General features: G+C 33.4%; 1 protein-coding gene across 3 annotated transcripts in view; it reads left to right on the top strand.

Annotated features, from left to right (window-relative positions):
* Window positions 1-16,277, top strand: part of LOC105486174 (ubiquitin specific peptidase 53) — a 77,091-nt gene extending 60,814 nt beyond the window's left edge. For 2 of the 3 annotated variants that reach the window (XM_071093095.1, XM_011748897.2), the window contains 4 exons: window positions 494-1,232; window positions 2,836-2,912; window positions 13,280-13,376; window positions 14,291-16,277. In XM_071093095.1, the coding sequence (XP_070949196.1) occupies window positions 494-1,232; window positions 2,836-2,912; window positions 13,280-13,376; window positions 14,291-15,164 (1,787 nt within the window). In that variant the 3' untranslated portion in view covers window positions 15,165-16,277. The remainder of the gene's footprint in view (window positions 1-493; window positions 1,233-2,835; window positions 2,913-13,279; window positions 13,377-14,290) is intronic. The other variant, XM_071093098.1, reaches the window with a different exon arrangement.
* Window positions 16,278-18,427: the final 2,150 nt, after the last annotated feature.

The following is an 18,427-nucleotide window of genomic DNA, read 5'->3' as shown; positions in this document are numbered from 1 at the left end:
ATAAAATTCCTTCAGAGGAATTGCTGGGTCAGGATATGTTTACTTTTAATTTTGACAGATGTGGCTCAGTTGCCCTCCTAAAAGACTGAACTAGTCTGCACTCCCACCAATAATGATTGGATGTCTGTTTGTTCACACTCTCAGCAGCAATTGGTTTAACAAACTTTTAAATCTTTACCAATATAAGAAGTGGAAAGTATTTTTATGATTTTTGTTATGAGTGAGATAGAGTGCTTATTTTTTAAAAAAACTGCCTCAATTTTGATCTATTTTAGAGATCATTTTTTAAAGTTTCTTTTATAAATACCCCTCATTAAGCATACATAAGGACTGGAAAAACACTTTTTAATCTCAAAGCAGTATGTGATACATACTTGCAATCACTATTTACCTAAAACTCTTTAACATTTTATTTCTAACAGGTATTTGCCTTGTGACTACAAGGTGACTCTGAGGAGTAATTCATGTGTATCTTTAATTTTTTTTTTTTAAGATTTGATTGATGAAGACCTTTCACATTTCCAATCTGGATCACCTCCTGCCCCAAATGGTTTTAGACAACATGGGAATCCACATCTATATCATAGTCAAGGAAAAGGATCATATAAACATGACCGAGTTGTACCACAGAGTCGAGCTTCTGCACAAATAATAAGTTCAAGTAAATCCCAGATTCTTGCTCCAGGGGAGAAAATAACTGGCAAAGTTAAGAGCGACAATGGCACTGGATATGATACAGACAGCAGCCAAGATTCTAGGGATAGAGGAAACAGCTGTAATAGCAGCAGTAAAAGCCGGAACCGAGGTTGGAAACCTATGAGAGAAACATTAAATGTTGATAGTATTTTTAGTGAAAGTGAAAAAAGACAGCATAGTCCAAGACATAAACCAAATATCAGTAACAAGCCCAAATGTAGCAAGGATCAAAGTTTTAGTAATTGGCCAAAAGAGAATCCAAAGCAAAAAGGTTTAATGACCATATATGAAGATGAAATGAAGCAGGAAATAGGAAGCAGAAGTTCCCTTGAATCTAATGGAAAAGGAGCAGACAAAAATAAAGGCCTTGTAGAGGGTAAAGTGCATGGTGATAATTGGCAGATGCAAAGGACTGAGTCTGGATATGAAAGCAGTGATCACATCAGTAATGGATCTACTAATTTGGACTCACCTGTTATCGATGGAAATGGTACAGTAATGGATATCAGTGCTGTTAAAGAAACAGTATGCTTCAGGTAATGTAAAAGTTGAGTGAATCATTTTTCCGTCACTGTTCTTTCTTGTTAATTGCATGAAGTAATTGTCGAAGTTTGGGGTCAATTAAATAGGATGGAAACAGCATGAGCTGTTTTAAAGAGCTTTAAAAAGTTTGCTTCTTCTAAACACAAGTATGTTTCTGTAAAGAAACCTAGGATATTGCAGTTTATTTGATATTTTAGATTTCTATTTTTAATAGTTATTTCCTGATTCCAAAAATAGCAGCTTTTTATTTTTAGAAAATTTGGAAAGTACTGAAGTTTATTATCATTGTTGTGTCACTGTCAACAATTGACTGGTTTTAAAGCACAGACTTCAATTGGTATCATCTCAGTCATTAAATTGGTTGTTTAATTCTTCTTTTTTTGTCTTGAGGGGAAGGAGTCTCGCTCTGTCGCCCAGGCTGGAGTGCAGTGGTGCAATCATGGGTGACTGCAACCTCTGCCTCCTGGGTTCAAGTGATTCTCCTGCCTTAGCTTCCCAAGTAGCTGGGACTATAGGCACACACTACCATGGCTGGCTAATTTTTGTATTTTTAGAGACGGGGTTTTGCCAGGCTGCTCTCGAACTCCCAATCTCAAGTGATCCACCTGCCTTGGCCTCCCAAAGTGCTGGGATCAAAGGCCTGAGCCATTGTGCCTGGCCTGTTGTTTAATTCTTCAATGTATGTAATGTTTATAATCTCATCTCTAACATTTGTAACTCAGAACTGAAGCTAGTTTTTACTGTCACAACTCATTCTCATGGAAGATATTTTCCCTTTAGCAAATATAAAAAATTCAATCAAATAACTTTGTGTTCAATTAATTCTAAATACATTTATTATATTACTGTTTAATCCTTCTAACATGTGTTTGTTTGATATTAGCTGATATTTGACCACATTTGTTATTAAAAGGTAGATTTGCAAATATCAACTGCTCATGTTTTATGAAAATGCTGTTTCAATAAAGACTTAAGGAAAGGGCCAGGTGTGGTGACTCACACTTGTAATCACAGCAGTTTGGGAGGCTGAGGCAGGAGGATTGCTTGAACCCAGGAGTTCAAGACCAGCCTGAGCAACATGGAAAGATCTCATCTCTATGAAAAAGTTTTAAAATATTAGCCAGGTATGGTGGCATATGCCTGTGGTCCCAGCTACTTGGGAGGCTGAGGTGGGAGGATCTTTTGAGCCCAGGAGGTTGAGGCTGCAGTGAACCATGTTTGTACCACTGCACTGCATCCTGGGCAAAAGAGCAAAAGGTCCTGGCAAAAAAAAAAAAAAAAAAAAAAAAAAAGACTTGACAAGGTAATTTTATAATTCTTCTTGGAATGGAGTAGCCTAGGGTAGTAGAAAGATCAGGATTTTATAACCAGATAGACTTAGATTTTAATTATTGGGCAAATTCGTTTGACTTTTACAGTCTTTATCTTCTCTTGTAAAATAAAGATAACTACTTTTAGTATTAAATAATGTACATTAAGCCCTAGAACAACACATGGCATATAATAAATGTTTAACAAATTTTTTTTTTCTTTTTTTAGAATAAACAAAGGCAATCCATAATAACTGATGTGTTTAGTGTGTATTTTATTTTCTAGTGACCAGATTAAGACAAGCAACCTAAATAAAGAATGTGGGGACTGGACCTCCCTTCAGAGCCAAAATCACTTAGAAGGTAAAAAGCTTATTTGAATATAATAGTTGCTGTAAAAAATAAATTGTAGTAATGTATTGTTTGCTATTATGATGTACCTGAGAGAAAATCCTATATGACTATAAAAATGACTATGAACATTATTTTTAAATAACCCTAAAATATCAATAAACACATTTTATTAATATATTATGTTTTAAATTATGTTTTAATCAAGTACATGTGGAAAGAAGGAAATCAGCATTCTTTTTTGTATGTATATTGTTATACAAAAGAAAGCATGCTATACTTTCCACATTGGCTTCACAAAGTGTTAATAATGGTTTTGTATCTTACTTTTTATTTGATTGGATAACTATTGCTTTTGAAGTTTGCAGCCTTTTTAATGTGCTGTTTGGATATGTCTCTGATATTAAAGATAGCATTATTATTATTTTTTGATTTAGATGATGAAGTCTTTCAATTTTTTTTTAGTAGCCGTTTGCATTTTAAGTGTCCACATTAGGGACCCTTGAACACGTTGCTTTTCATACTTGTCCTTAAAACTGTTATTTGAGACTCAAATAGGCAGGCGTATCTGTCTATGGTGGCTTGTTAATACTTTACTTTTACTTAACAGAAGGTATATTTCTATATTTGCAAATAAAAATGTCATGTTCTGATAGCTCAGAAACTGTCTGTAGACTGTTGGTCTTTCTGACTTTACCCCCTACCTTTTATGCCTATGCGAAATAGGCATAAAAAGAGAATGGTCCACTGGGGTCCATTGAGGTAAGAGTAAAGAAGATAAGAATGGTCCTGTTACTGATAAGTTTATGAGTAATGATGAGGGAAGTTGAGAGCATTCATACTTGAAGGCTTTTAAAGGATGGGAAAAGCTATGAGAAAAGGGGAAACTCTTATCAGGATAGGTAGGTTTTAGATTATGCAATGGTAGTATCTTCAAAATCTCAAGGTGTTAACTCAAGTTTGTTTCTTGCTCACAATACAAGTCCAGAGGTGGTCAGTGTAATCTCTTCTTAGGAGTCACTCAGGATCCCGGGCTAAGGGGATATGGGTGAGAAGGAGATAAAGGAAGATATATTGTGGAGAATCACCTGCCAACTCTTAAAACTTCAAACCTGAAGTGACACATGCACTTCCACTTCTGTATCATTGACCAGAGCTAGTCTTCTAACCAGGCCTGATTTCAGAGAAGGTAGAAAACTGCAGTTTTACAGGTGCTTGGAATTGAATGGAAGTATGTGTGTACAATTCTAATGACTGTCACAGTAGTTAAAAACTGATAGAAAGATTGATAAACAGCCTTCTGGAAAAGTTCCGTTTGGCAACAATAACTGTGCAATGGTGTGGAATGATTATAGGCGATTTGTTAGCAACACATAGTAGCCCAGAAGCAAAGAAAGTTAGAAATTTGAATGTATACAGGATTCAGGGTTGCTATTGGGAGTATATACCTGAAGAATTTGGGGGAGAGAAGTCAAGGAAGATGATGTGCAAAGGAATTATTATGCTGCGATCAAAGACAATGTTTTCAAATTTTATAATTCAGAGGAGTAGAAGGGATATAATTTTTCACAATATAAAAGAGCAATGAACAGCAAATTTTAATGTTTTTTAGTCTTTATTATCCTTAAGGCTTTTGTGGGGATTATTTTTCAGTTTGCAGACAAAGAATGTGATTAAATGTTAAATTATTTTGTTTTCATCAAATGGTATACTATCAGAAGGAAACACTTATATTAAGGAAATAACCTTCCTTTCCCATATTCGAATGTCTCGCCTGATAAAATCTGATAAGTTTTGTAACCAAGTATTACAGGAAACAGTAAAGGGTTGGCCAGAAATCATAGCAAAAGTCAGTGAGATTGAACAATAACTGCAAGTTCAGTACTTGTTACAAAATGATACTTGCTTCCTGATAGTTATAAAAACACAAGATCGTAGAGATTTTGATGGTCAGAAGTACATTGCTACAAGAACTTTGCAGGAATTTTCCTCATTTAATATGAAAGTGTGTGTGTGATGTACTTAAAAATGCTTTTTTTTTGGTAACGTGTATAACCAAATTTACCATTCTAATTATTTTTAAGTGTACAGTTCAGTGGCATTAAGTATATTCACATTGTTGTGCAACGATTACTACCATCCGTCTCCAGAACTTTTTTACCTTCTTAAACTCAAGTTCTCTACCCATTAAACAGCTCCTCATTCTCCCCTCCTTCCAGCCCTTTGGCAATCACCATTCTACTTTTTGTCTCTGTGGATTGGACTATTTTAGGTGTCTCATATAGGTGGAACTATATGATATTTCTCCTCTTGTGTGTGTGGGTTATTTCACTTAGCATGATGACTTCAAGGTTCATCCATGTTGTAGATGTATCAGAATCTCATTCCTTTTTAGACTGAGTAACATTCCATTGTATTATATATCACATCTTGTTTATGCATTAATCTGTAAGTGGACATGTGGGTTGTTATTACCCTTTGGGTATTGTGAATAATGCTGCAATGAATATTAGTGTGCAAATGTCTGTTTGAGTTCCTACTTTGAAGTCTTTTGAATATATACCCAAAAGTGCAGTTGCTGGGTCCTGTGGTATATGTTTAATGTTTTCAAGAACTGCTGTACTATTTTTATAGCAGCTGCACCATTTTACATTCCCACCAGCAGTGCATAAGGACTCCAGTCTCTCCATATCCTCACTAGCACTTGTTATTTTCTGTTTTAATAGGTATTGTATTGTGTTTTTGTGTAACCCATTCTTTATTTAATTAAATAAATTATACTATTTTAAAGTTATTTCTGATTTCATAAACTTTCTACTTCAAAGCCTACCATGGTTCTCTAAGCCAGTCTTTGACTTGAGAACATCTGTTTGTGTTGTACCTTGTGGTATTATGTATTCCCTTCCCCGCGTCTGGGACTGAGAATGTGTGGAAAAGTGATATAGGAATTTTTTCCCCAAATTAAAAACTTGCTGTGCACGGTTTTTACCCCCCACAAGGGACAATTTGTTATAATTTTGTGACTATATATGATTTTCTTGGTCATTCCTATTATTTATAAAATGGGGGCACACTTAAAGCTGTGGAATGAGGAGGAATGATTGGATGCTGTCAAGAAACGGGGGACATTACTGAACTGTAGAATCATTTTATATCAATAGCTAAAAGACTTAAAATTCAAAGAGCCTTAGAAATTTCTTATTTTCATATTTTCTTGACATTTTGTCAATTTTTAATATTAGTCTATGCAAGTATATTTAATGGTAGAGGGCCAAAATCTATAATAATGCTGCTGTTATTTCTGCTTTTTTCCCATTAATAGAGATATTCTATAGGCTTGTCTGCCTATGTCATGATGAATTCTGCTGCAAAAATCCATCCCTACACTGCCTAAATCTGTTACATTTGGGAACATTGTTTAAATTGCCACAATGCCATTTGGAATGTTTTAGCCCCCTTTTTAAAATAGAATTGTAGTGGAGGGATTTCACACACCTTAAATTACATTCAGGACAGAAGAAATGATTTCTTCTTACAAAAATGATTTCTTCTGATAAAAAGTATGTTTTATACTTTTTAAATCTTTCAATTTTTCTGAATTTCGAAAATTTATTTCCAAGTAAAAAGTTAAAAGATTACAGTAGACTAATGGTTGCACAGCAGTGTGGATGCACTTAATACCACTGAACTGTACACTTAAAATAGTTCAAATGATAAATTTTGTTATGTATATTTTACCACAATAGAAAGGAAACCCTTTAAGTGTATTACATACTTTTTCAAATTAACTGAGGACACCTATTGCAAAATTCTTAGAGCAATGTGTTTTGACCATGAAAATCTCAATGACCTTATGTTTTTATAACAGGAAGCAAGAGAAGTAAAGAAATGAATTTTTGTCTATCTTTCCAAACCTTTGCTGTGAATAGCATACCTGGAGTCAAAAATGAAACTAAGTGCTTATTTTGCGTTTTGTTTGTTTTCAAGTGGACATGCTTGGTATTTATATTGCAGAAGATAAGGAACTAATGATGTACAGGGAGAGAAAGGCATAAAGAATAGAACAGAACAGTAATTGATGGAGTAAGACCCTTGAGGTAGAGTGAGAAGGAAACAAGGTAGATACAGGATTTGAATGAAAAGGATGGTAGTTTTTCTGTGATGAAGGAGAGAAAGATGAGAGCAGATATTGATTAATGTGTATTTGTGTTAGGTAGAACAGTTGAAGTGTTTATACCTAATGGACTTTCTTTTTTCTATGAGGTGCAGTTATCTACTGAGATAAGTACATAGTAGGTTAGGATATTTACAGATCATATGTAACAGATCACAAAAGAATTCAACTTTTGCCATTTGCTTCCGGAGTCTGCAATACTTGGCTTAATCTCAGTTGATCCTAGAAGTCAGGATTAGTTAATGCTGAAAGTCATGATCTGGGACATAAATAAGAGTGAAAGAAGTTAATCAGTGGTTTAAAAAATCTGTTAAGTTCCTTATTTCTTCTTGTACAAATAGTCTGTACCTCTACCTTCTTAAGTGAAATATACTATCCTTAATGTTGTTACATCCTAGAATTAAGTCAATAAAAAATTTTGTCAGAAGTATTTGTACATTTTTCTAAGAGGTTTTTGGCAAACTACAGTTTGTTCATTTAAGATAAATACATTAGAAAGTGTATTTAGAGAAAGAAGTACTTTTGTCAGCCGATTTTTTTTTTTCTATGCATATTAAACATTTTTTTCTCTAAGAATTCACAAACTGGTAACACATAATCTTTTCTCTTGCTGTGGCCTACGCAGGACCACCAAATGGCTACCTATGTACTTTTTTGAAACTAAACTTCTGGGATTGAAATTTACTTTGTAGCAAAATAGCAATATTTGCTTTTCCTTTAAATTATAATCCCAGTGTGAAAAGCAGGTATTGACTATTGACTCCTGCTTTTTTATTTTGTAAAATCCCCAAATTTAGGTTTCAGATAGTATAGATTATTACTACATATTAAAGTATCTCTCTACTCCTTTTAGTATGTGGTAAATTTAGCCATAAATATTTATCTAGTTAAAGTTTTCTGATTTTTCTAAAATATTCAAATTTATTTCAAATATATTTTTATTGTAAATTCAGTCATTGATTTGATTATTGCTGTTGAATGTTTAGGGTTTATAAATGTAGTATTACCATTATATTCTGAAATCTCATTATACAAGAGTGAAGATTACACTGTCTATGCCAGCAGTTTGGTTTTATTGCTATATACATATATGTCTATTTTAAACATAGGTCATTTTTTTTCAAATGAAATATGTATTTTGATTTCTTGAATACTCTGCTTTGGGTTTTTTTACGTATACAGAATCAAAATGGGCATTATTAAAGTTTCTTGCCTTGATACTGAGGGTTTTTTTTCTGTGTCAAAGTGTTAAAATTGAACTGTCTTAGATTTGTGAATAACCTGGAGCCAAAATTCCTCACAAAGACACATGGATGTCTATGTCAGCAGAAGAGAAAAATAACATATCTATTTTTAAGTTAGTTGGAATTCTGAAGTCAAACCACTTTGTTGAATGCCTGCCACAGTGATATTAAAATTTCAAACATGCTAATAAAACCTCTGCTGCCTCCTGCTGCCCATTGTGTGAATAATTTATAAAAGTAAAGAATTACTTAAGAACTAAATAAACTTGTTTCTTGTTTTGTGAACATTAAACTTGAAATTATGAATTGGTGAATAAATTATGAATTGGCTAATAGTATGAAGTTAAAAATCACACTGGGTAGCAAATTACAACTTAAAAATTAAGCTTTAAACATTGACAAATTATTGAGGTTCTTTTTGACATCTTATTTCTTGTCACATCTTTTTTAAATCATAAAATAGCTGTTGAAAAGGCTGGCAGAGTTTTCGAGCCTCAGGTAGTGTGTCAGGCTTACCCACAGTGATTTTCTTAAACATGAAAAATAATATATTCCTTCTAGAGAGACTCTGGGATAAATTTTACTGCTTTTTAAAAGTGTTAGGAGTATAGCACTTATAGACTTGAGATAAGTGGGAGGGAAAGATAAGATTTTCTCAATTCATACTTAACTTTTCCTGCACCACTGAGTTGGGAACATGATGGGCAGGATGGAGGGGACTTTAAAAAAAGTAAAACAGTGTGTTTTTGAGGCAATTGTTTATTCTGCAGACCTTCATTTGAATGTCTTTTGTGTGCTAGATACTGTGCTAACTTCTGGGGAAATTTTTTTTTTAGGCACATATATAATCAGAGTGCTTACTGCAATTTAGTGGAAGTAAAAGTGTTAAATCTTAAATCAATGCCAGACTTATAGTTCCTTTCATTCTACTATCTTAAGTTTTTATTATTTACTGTATGAGCAATACTGGCATAGAGGGTATTAAATTCTCATGTATATTAAATGACTCTTTCTTGGAAATTGCTTCTAAGATTTAACTTGCAGAGCTTGATCATAATCAAATATAGATTCTTTTCCCCCTATAGGGCAATACCTAAAAAATATCTAAGATAAAGAACACTTATTGTTTAAAAAATAAAATTACTGCTTTAATAACTTTGTTTTCTTTGCAGCTTTCATAGATTTGGTGTATGGTAAAATAGAAGCAGGAGAATGAGAGGAAAATGAGATGAATGAACATGATGAAAATGTCAACTAAAAATACAGGAGAATGCAGAAAAACTTACTAGAAATGTTACAGAAGTGTAGACAATTAATTAACAGTTCATGCTAATGCCATATATTTTGCTGTCTTCTATGGGCATCAGCATGTTATTTGATGTTCACACTAGTGGCCTAGTTTTATCAGAAGGAGATTTAGTATAATGACTTTGTATGTTAATGGCATAGTGCAGTGGCACGAGCACTAGCTTTGGAGTGAACCCTGGATTGGTTTAAATGCTCCTACTTACCAGATATATAGAATATTGGTTAGGTCACTTAACTTTCCTGAGCCTAAGTTTCCTCAAGTGTAAAAAGGGGAATTGTTTTACACAACAGTTGTGACTGATGTTTTAAAAGACAACTGTTACCAACTAGAACGGTAGTTTTCAAACTTTTGGGCCTCAGATATCTTTATAATCTTAGAAAAGGATTTATGACCTAAAACAGCTTTTGTTTCTATAGGTTATATCTATCAGCATTTGCTAAATGAGGCACTAAAATTGAAACTTTCAAAATATTTATTCATTTAAAGAAATAATAAACCCAGTACATGCTAACACAAATAACATTTTTAAATGAAAATTAACTATTGAAAACAAAAATTTAGTGAGATGAATGGCATTGTTTTATGCTTTCAAATCTCAGTTAATGCCTGGCTTCATATAAGATGGCTGGATTCTTGTTTTGGCATTCAGACTGTTGTGATGTTTTCATGTATGAAGAAAGCCCATTTACAAACAGATAATACAGCTGGAAATGGGAATATTTTAATAGCTTTTCCTAAAAATTGTGGATATTCTTTGACTCTACACCAAGTAGTAGTTTCTTTAATGCAGTGTGAAATCTGAAACCATAGTATTTAACTTTTCATCCTCCGTTACATTAGTTTGTCTCGCACTTTGAATGGATATTTTACTCATGCATGATTTTGTAACATCCATGTATGGTCATTTAAAAACTACTGGTTTGCGGCCGGGCATGGTGGCTGACACCTGTAATCCCAGCCCTTTGGGAGGCCGATGCAGGCGGATCACCTGAGGTTTGGAGTTCGAGACCAGCCTGACCAATTTGGAGAAACCCCGTCTCTACTAAAAATAAAAAAATTAGCTAGGCGTGGTGGCGCATGGCTGAAATCCCAGCTACCCAGGAGGCTGAGGCAGGACTGTTGCTTGATCCTGGGAGGCGGAGGTTGCAGTGAGCCGAGATCGTGCCATTGCACTACAACCTGGGCAACAAGAGCAAAACTCTGTCTCAAAAAAAAAAAAAAAAAAAAAAAAAAAAACTGGTTTGCTAAGTTATACAGGGCTTCCAAGTGTTGATACATTTCACTAATATCTTTCTAAAAACTATTTTTGTTAGTATCACCATAGATACTAGCAGAAAAGTCTTTGTAAGTAGTGGGAAGTTGCGAAACTCATGGTGGATACAAGTTTTCCAAAATTCTTACTTTCTTTTCAAAGCCTGAATTTTATCATTGGTAATAAATATTGCCAGTTGTTTTCCATGAATTGACAGGTACACTTATTTTTAAGAAAAGGTCTGCCAGTACCCAAGTCTGAATAACCAAAGTTTGGTATCTTTTCAGGTAAAAATGGTGTTCTGTGAAAAACCAGCTAAATTCAGCTGACAGCTCAGACAGTCTTATAAATGCTTTTTCTTGAAACTGCTGTCATGCTTGGTATTACCATAGCAAAAGTGCTTTATGCATAGTTCCCATTTCCTCACATAGAATAATAAATAGATGTGCAAATGAAGTAAATTCACAAAATAATTGTTACTGTTTTATCAAGCATTCTTTGAGTAAAACTGGCTTTAAAAAAAAAACACACAAGTATATGGCAATGAAGAATACAGTTAGTACAGTTTAGTGTTACTACCTTGAATTATGCTAACAGTTTTATCCATTATTGTTTTTGCACCATCAGTGTAAATGGCAACACAGTCAAAAAGAAAAGTAACATCTTAATATTATCATGAAAATAGTTTGACTTCATAGACTGCCTGAAAGGGTCTCGGGGACCTCCAGGGCTCCAAGGCCACACTTTGAGAATTGCTGAACTAGAATAATCTTAAGACTTGGTACATATTGGGTATTCCATAAACTGTAGCTATCATCATTGTGGTGATACGTGACTAAAATAATTTTATACAGTTTTCTACTTCTCATTTCTACGGTAAGCGGGTGATGATGTTCACAAAGTAATTAAAGATACTTTTGTGCTTTGTTGATACGTTGGAGGTTGTGACTTTTCTATCAGTATATTGGTGCCCCAGGACCCTTGTGCCTTAGTAAAGGAAAAAGCCCCCTGTAGACCTTCAGGTTCTCAGATATAAAGCACCTACTGTCCCATAAGGGGGAATCAAAAACTGAGATGGTCTCAGGTAAACTCCTGTACAAATCCAAATGTCTTAGTTCCCTTTTCTTCATCTCTACCTTTTAAAATAATTTTTAGTTTTCAGGGTTTTGTTTGTTCAGTTGGGCCTACTTTATCTGTAGTCTGGACATTAATTTCATTTAATTATATTAAAGATTAGAGGGCAATAGCTGGTTAAGGTCATGTTTTGTAGAGAGAAATCCAAATGTAGATAATGTTTTACTCTGAACATTAATATTGTTAAAGACTCTCCAGTGAATTCTTCTAGAATCGTTCAGAGGGAAATAGATCTGCTGTATTTTATTTGGTGCTACATTGACCTTTAGGCACTAATCAAGAGCTAGCTATAATTACAGAGAGAAAATGGTTAATTGGTATATGAAATCTTACCATATAGCAGGCTTGGAAGTATAAACACACTTGGAAGTAACAAAAGTCACACTGTAAATTAGTATAACTTTTTTCATAAGACTTCATTAAAATTAAATTCAAAAACTATTTGGTGCCTATTAAATGTCAGAACCAGGGGAGAAGTTAAGTATCAATTATTAGAAAGCATTATGGCATCATGTTAGTTAAGAGCACGAACTTTTGAGTCATAAAGATCTAATTCTGTAGTATATGTATATATATATACTTAGCATTTCTACGCCACTGTTTTCTCATCTGTAACATCAAGTTGATAGTCATTTCTTATTAAGGTTATTGTAAAGATTAAATGAAATATCCATTCTCACAACTTGAGTAAGCAGTCAATAAATGGTAGCTAATTAGTAGTGGTGTATTTTATATGCTGTCATAATAACCTCCTACCAATTTTAATTCAGTTTGAATTCCTAATATTCCCATGAGGTAGGTAAAATGGATTATCATCATCACATTATATAAGTGAGGGAACTGAAATTTTAAGAAGTTAAGAGGCTTGTTTACCTACCCATAATTAGTCCAAACTTCAACTCAAGCCAACAATCTTCAAATGCAGGGCTTTTTTCACTGTTAACACTTGGTCAGTAAAGATCTTGTCTCAAGTAACAGGGGAAGCACATACACCGATCTGCATGACCCAGCAGGAATAGCACTATTCTGTCACGGATGACACCCTCAAGTGATAATAAACTGAAGAAATTTTGCATAAAGCGTTAAAAAAAGAACTGTTATTTTGAATTGAGTCTTCAAGCATTCATTTTTTTTTAATTGGAAGAGTTTACCTGTTTATAGAAAGCTTTATGTAAATATAGAAAAGTATAAATGAAATAAATTCTGTAAGATAATTTAAATAATTTTGTTTTCCTCATCTCTTCTCCCCACCCCACCCAACCCTAGGCTTTAGAAAAGAACTCAGGAATTTGGAAGCAGACTATAAATCTCACGAATTCCACCCAGAATCACATTTACAAATAAAAAATAATTTGATAAAAAGGTAACCATAATTTTTTCCCTAAATACATGTATTATAGGCACATTGTTTATCAGAAGGGCATAAATACATATTATTACTTTGAAAGCAATGGGTCTACAGTATTAAGATGCCTTTCTTATTGGGAATCGTTAATAGAATGTGGATCTAAGGATAGAGAGCTTACAAAGTACCAGGTACAGTATATGATTGTCTGTTTCAATCCTCACAGCATTCTTATGAGGTAGGTGATATTTTCCAAGAGAAAATTTGAAGCTTAGTTTATAGTATCATTAACCCTCACCTTAGAAAATAACTATTACCTAAAGGTAATCTTGATTAAATTATTTTAAACTAGTATACAGCCAGGTGTGATATGGTGGTACATGTCTGTAATCCTAGCTACTGAGGAGGCTGAGGCAGCAGGATCACCTGAGGCCAGTTTAAAGCCATCCTAGGCAACATAGCAAGACCCTCGCCATAGCAAAATAAAATAAAGTAATATACTATACTACTACATATCAAAATTTAAGTACTTCTACCTCTGTTGCCTTTAAAGTTCGGAATGTTGGTGGGGAGATGTTTTAGGGTACTGTTTGACTGTTAACACTTTCTTCAAATTCTATATATTGTTACAAATAAATGTAATTTTAGTGTTTTAAGTTGAAGTGAGTTTTTAAAATTATATTCCTAATTATTAGAAATGGGATTCTGGTAATGATGGCTGTTTCTGGTAAACACATATTCTGACATAAAGAGTTTGGATTTGGAGAGAGTTGAAAATGTTAATGGTTGCAAACGTCTTTCCATTTTTGTGGTTTTGTTGTAAAAATAATATAAACTGTATTTTGGGAAAATCAAACTACAAAACTTTTTTCCCCCTAGTTTCACATATTTGCATAGGGTGTTCTAGCTTTGTTTTTATTTTCATATTTCAGATCACATGTACATGAAAACAATGGAAAGTTATTTCCTTCATCCAGTCTACAAATACCCAAGGACCATAATGCAAGAGAACATGTGCACCAGTCAGATGAACAGAAACTTGAAAAACCAAATGAGTGCAAATTTTCTGAGTGGCTTAATATAGAAAATTCTGAGAGAACAGGTTTGCCGTTTCGCATTGATAACTCTGCTTCTGGGAAGAGAGTGAACAGTAATGAAACATCTTCATTATGGTCTTCACACCTAAGAACTGTTGGGTTAAAGCCAGCAACTGCTCCTCTCATCCTGCAGCAAAATATCATGGATCAATGTTACTTTGAGAACTCTCTATCCACAGAATGTATAATTCAGTCAGCCGGTAGATCTGATGGGTGTCAGATGCCAAAACTTTTTTGCCAGAATCCACCACCCCCTTTGCCACCAAAGAAATATGCTATAACCACTGTGCCACAGTCAGAGAAAAGCGAATCTACACCTGATATCAAACTTACAGAGGTGTTTAAAGCTACCTCTCATCTTCCGAAGCACAGTTTAAGTACAGCTTCAGAACCAAGTTTAGAAGTGAGTACACATGTGAATGATGAAAGACATAAAGAAACATTTCAAGTGAGAGAGTGTTTTGGCAACATACCAAACTGCCCGTCCAACTCCCCAACTAATGATTTTCAGGCAAACTCAGGTGCCGTTGATGGATTTTGCCAACCAGAACTAGACTCTATTTCTACCTGTCCAAATGAGACAGTTTCCTTAACTACCTATTTTTCAGTTGATAGCTGCATGACAGATACATATAGATTGAAATACCATCAGAGGCCCAAGCTCGCTTTTCCAGAGAGCAGTGGCTTTTGTAATAATTCACTATCTTAGAGTGAAAAAGGACTAGGACCTGTGTTACAAAATAATCTTGGTTCAAGCTGCCCTTCTGAACAAAGATATAAACCTAGCATACATTCTAATAGATAACTGGTAAAATTGACCAACTTTTACTTCTCAGAGGCCATTTAAATATAATAGGAACCTACTGACCAAACCTAGTGATAGATAAAATTAAAGCCCGTGGCATTTTTAAAGTTGTTAATCACTATACATATGTATATGTGTATACACATATCTAATTTTATGATCAGTTTATTAGATATTTAAGAAATTCCCTTTGAATAGTCTTGGCATGCCGTGAAAAATAGAAAATCAGGGAGATATAATAATTCATTTGTTACATGCTACAGTTGAATAAAAATTAAATTTGTCCCCCTATTTTGTGGCCAGTAGACTGGGAAGCATTAAACTAACCAGTACTCATGTGTGGAGATTATAAACTATGCTAATTGAAAAGTACCAGGTGATACATAGCCTGGTACTTTTTTGTCAAAGAATTGCTTTATGAAGAAGCACTTTCTAATGGGTAACCAGAAAAGGGCTTCACCCATTTGTTTTTGACTTCTATGATAGTCACTGCATATGATCCCTTTAAGTGTCTTTAAAAAAAATTACTTGTGAATTTGATAGCATTTGGGGAAAGAAAAGCCTTATATGATTAAAATTTGTAAATTTTCAAGGTCAGATAGAATTTAATTTTGCTCCTAGAACTTTTGTCTTCTGAGTATCTACCTAAATTAGGCCTTTGACTATTTATAGGTATTCATAAATACTACTTTAGCCATGTAAATTAAAAAGTTAAAATACTTAAACTTTAGTATATTTATTTATCTCGTTACTCTTTTTTCTAATTTTGTATGAAATATGAAAGATCTTTATTTTGGTTTGGTTTACTTTGGGCTGCTAACCAGCAGTGTTAGGAATTAATGTAGGGCCCCCACTGGTATGTCACTGTCATTGCCTACATTTTCTTTGCTGTAATATTACCTGCTTATAGGTTGTCAACCCATTTTATCTGAATTTGAAAATCTATCTGCGTTTCCAGATTAAATTTCTACCTTTCATATAGAGTTTGATTTTAATAAAATGTTTAATTGAAGCATCCTTACCTTTTATCTACTTTCAACAAATAGTAATTTTACCCCAGCTACTTTTCATGAAGAGGGCTTTGAAAATTAAAGGAATTTTTATTATTATGGTAACCTTACGAGTGAAAATAAGTTACTTTAATTGCCTTATTTCATTAGTTGTCATTTTATTTTGTACTATGCTGGTAAACTAATTGTGGTTTAGAATAGTTTTATGTTCACTCCAGATAACTGAGAAACAGAACAAAAGTTTTCCTTACATTCCTAAATGAATAAACCTCATAAATATAATTCAATAAACTAGTAAATGTAGCCACTTGACTGATTCCGTAAATCGTGTTAAAACATTCTAAAATGTTGTAAATAATTTAATGTGAATACTGTTAGATAAACAGAAAATAATTGCTTATAAAAGTCTAACTAAAAGTTTAACCAGTTACCAAGTCGTGGCCCAATTTTATCTTCTACCTATAGTTTTTACTAGCCTTTTTTAACTATAATAGTGAGTGATCATTACTTTATATTCTCATAAGTTAGAAATACTTGAATCCCAAATTAATTTTATCGTTTAAGAAAACTTATTTTTAACATAATTTTTTAGTATGGTTTGTAAATAAAGTTTGTAAACCTGTATTTGAAATACCAAAGTTTTTACTGTTTTTATAACACTGTAAAATACTAGAAAAATGGGCTTCAAATTTTTTAATAGCTGTCAGAAAGTTTGTGTAGTTTTTTTTTTTCTATTTGGTTAAGATGTGAGTTGGAAATGTATTATTTGAAACATTTAAACTAATTTTTGTATTTAACAGCAGTTTCAGAGATTTGTTTTTTCAACTCAGTTGAGTTGTAGACATCAAATAGAAATGTCCAGTTTTGCCTCTTTTAAGTACTGTCCAGTTGAAACCTCCTGACTCATGTACTGCTACACAAACTAGAAACTGACCATTTATTGTTGATTCAACACTCCAAATACAGATCTATATATATATATACTAATCATTTTATTTCATGTAAAATTTTTACATTTAGGGTGCCTATTTATTTTTATAGATGTTTTCATCCAGATATAAGCTCATTATAACTTTGTAAATAATTCAGCCAACAGTTGTAATGTTTAAAATACTTACCTTCACAATGTTACGTTTTCATGTGAAATCAATTTCTTCTCATCCAAAAAAAATTTTAAGATAAACTGATTTTTAAGTTTATATGATTGGACTTCTCTTTGCATTCATGAACTGTGCGTCACCCTCCCAACATGGATTACTATGGGTTAAGTCACGGATACTTGGAATTTCACTGATCATGAAATGTTACCTATCACAGGAGAGATCCTAAGAGTTAAACTCCAGCAAGGTCTAAAGCACAGCTCCTTAGAAAAGGAGTTGGCAAACTTTCTATAAAGATAGAAAATAATTTAGGCTTTGTGGACCATAATATTTCTGTAACAACTACTCAGCTCTGCCTTTGTAATGTGAAAGCAGTCATAAACAATATGTAAATGAATGAGCATGGCTGTTTTCCAGTAAAACTTTGTCAACATAGAAATCCAGATTGCATATAACTTTCATGTCATTAAAGTCTTTTTTTTCCCCCCAATCATTTTAAAATGTAAAAAACATTCTTAGCGCACAGGCTGAAGTCTCCAAATGTACGCCCATGCCACTTATGGACTCAGTATTTGCAGCTCTTTACATCCTGAAACGTTCAGGTTAAGCCCCCTAAAAACTATCCCTTGAAACTGCTAATAAGCCAGTTCATTTCAAAAGGAACTACTAAAACAATCATTTCACTTATATAAAATGGTGTGAATTTACAAAAGAATTTATCAGAGTAAAGTCACATTGATTTTCTTTTGATGTCTTTTTTTATGTTTTGTTAGCAAGTTTGCAACTTCTTGGTGTTCCATTTATCCACTCCTTAAAAGCCTTCAAACTGAGGGTAATGTAAGCAGTCACTATACTTGCTATGGCAGTTTAATCATAGGTACAATTTCTTATCTATAGGAAAGATTCAAACTTCATACTGCCACCAATTTTAAAAATTTTAAACACTGCCAATTACAGTCATGTCATATTACTAAGTCAGGGTTCTCCATAGAAAATCAACAGGATAGATATAGAGACATATAGAAATAAATTTATTATGAGGGATTTGCTCACATGA

Source organism: Macaca nemestrina, chromosome 3 (assembly GCF_043159975.1).
Source record: "Macaca nemestrina isolate mMacNem1 chromosome 3, mMacNem.hap1, whole genome shotgun sequence".
Lineage (NCBI taxonomy): Eukaryota > Metazoa > Chordata > Mammalia > Primates > Cercopithecidae > Macaca > Macaca nemestrina.
Note: the sequence above shows the minus strand (reverse complement) of the source record. Positions and strands in the feature narration are given on the sequence as shown.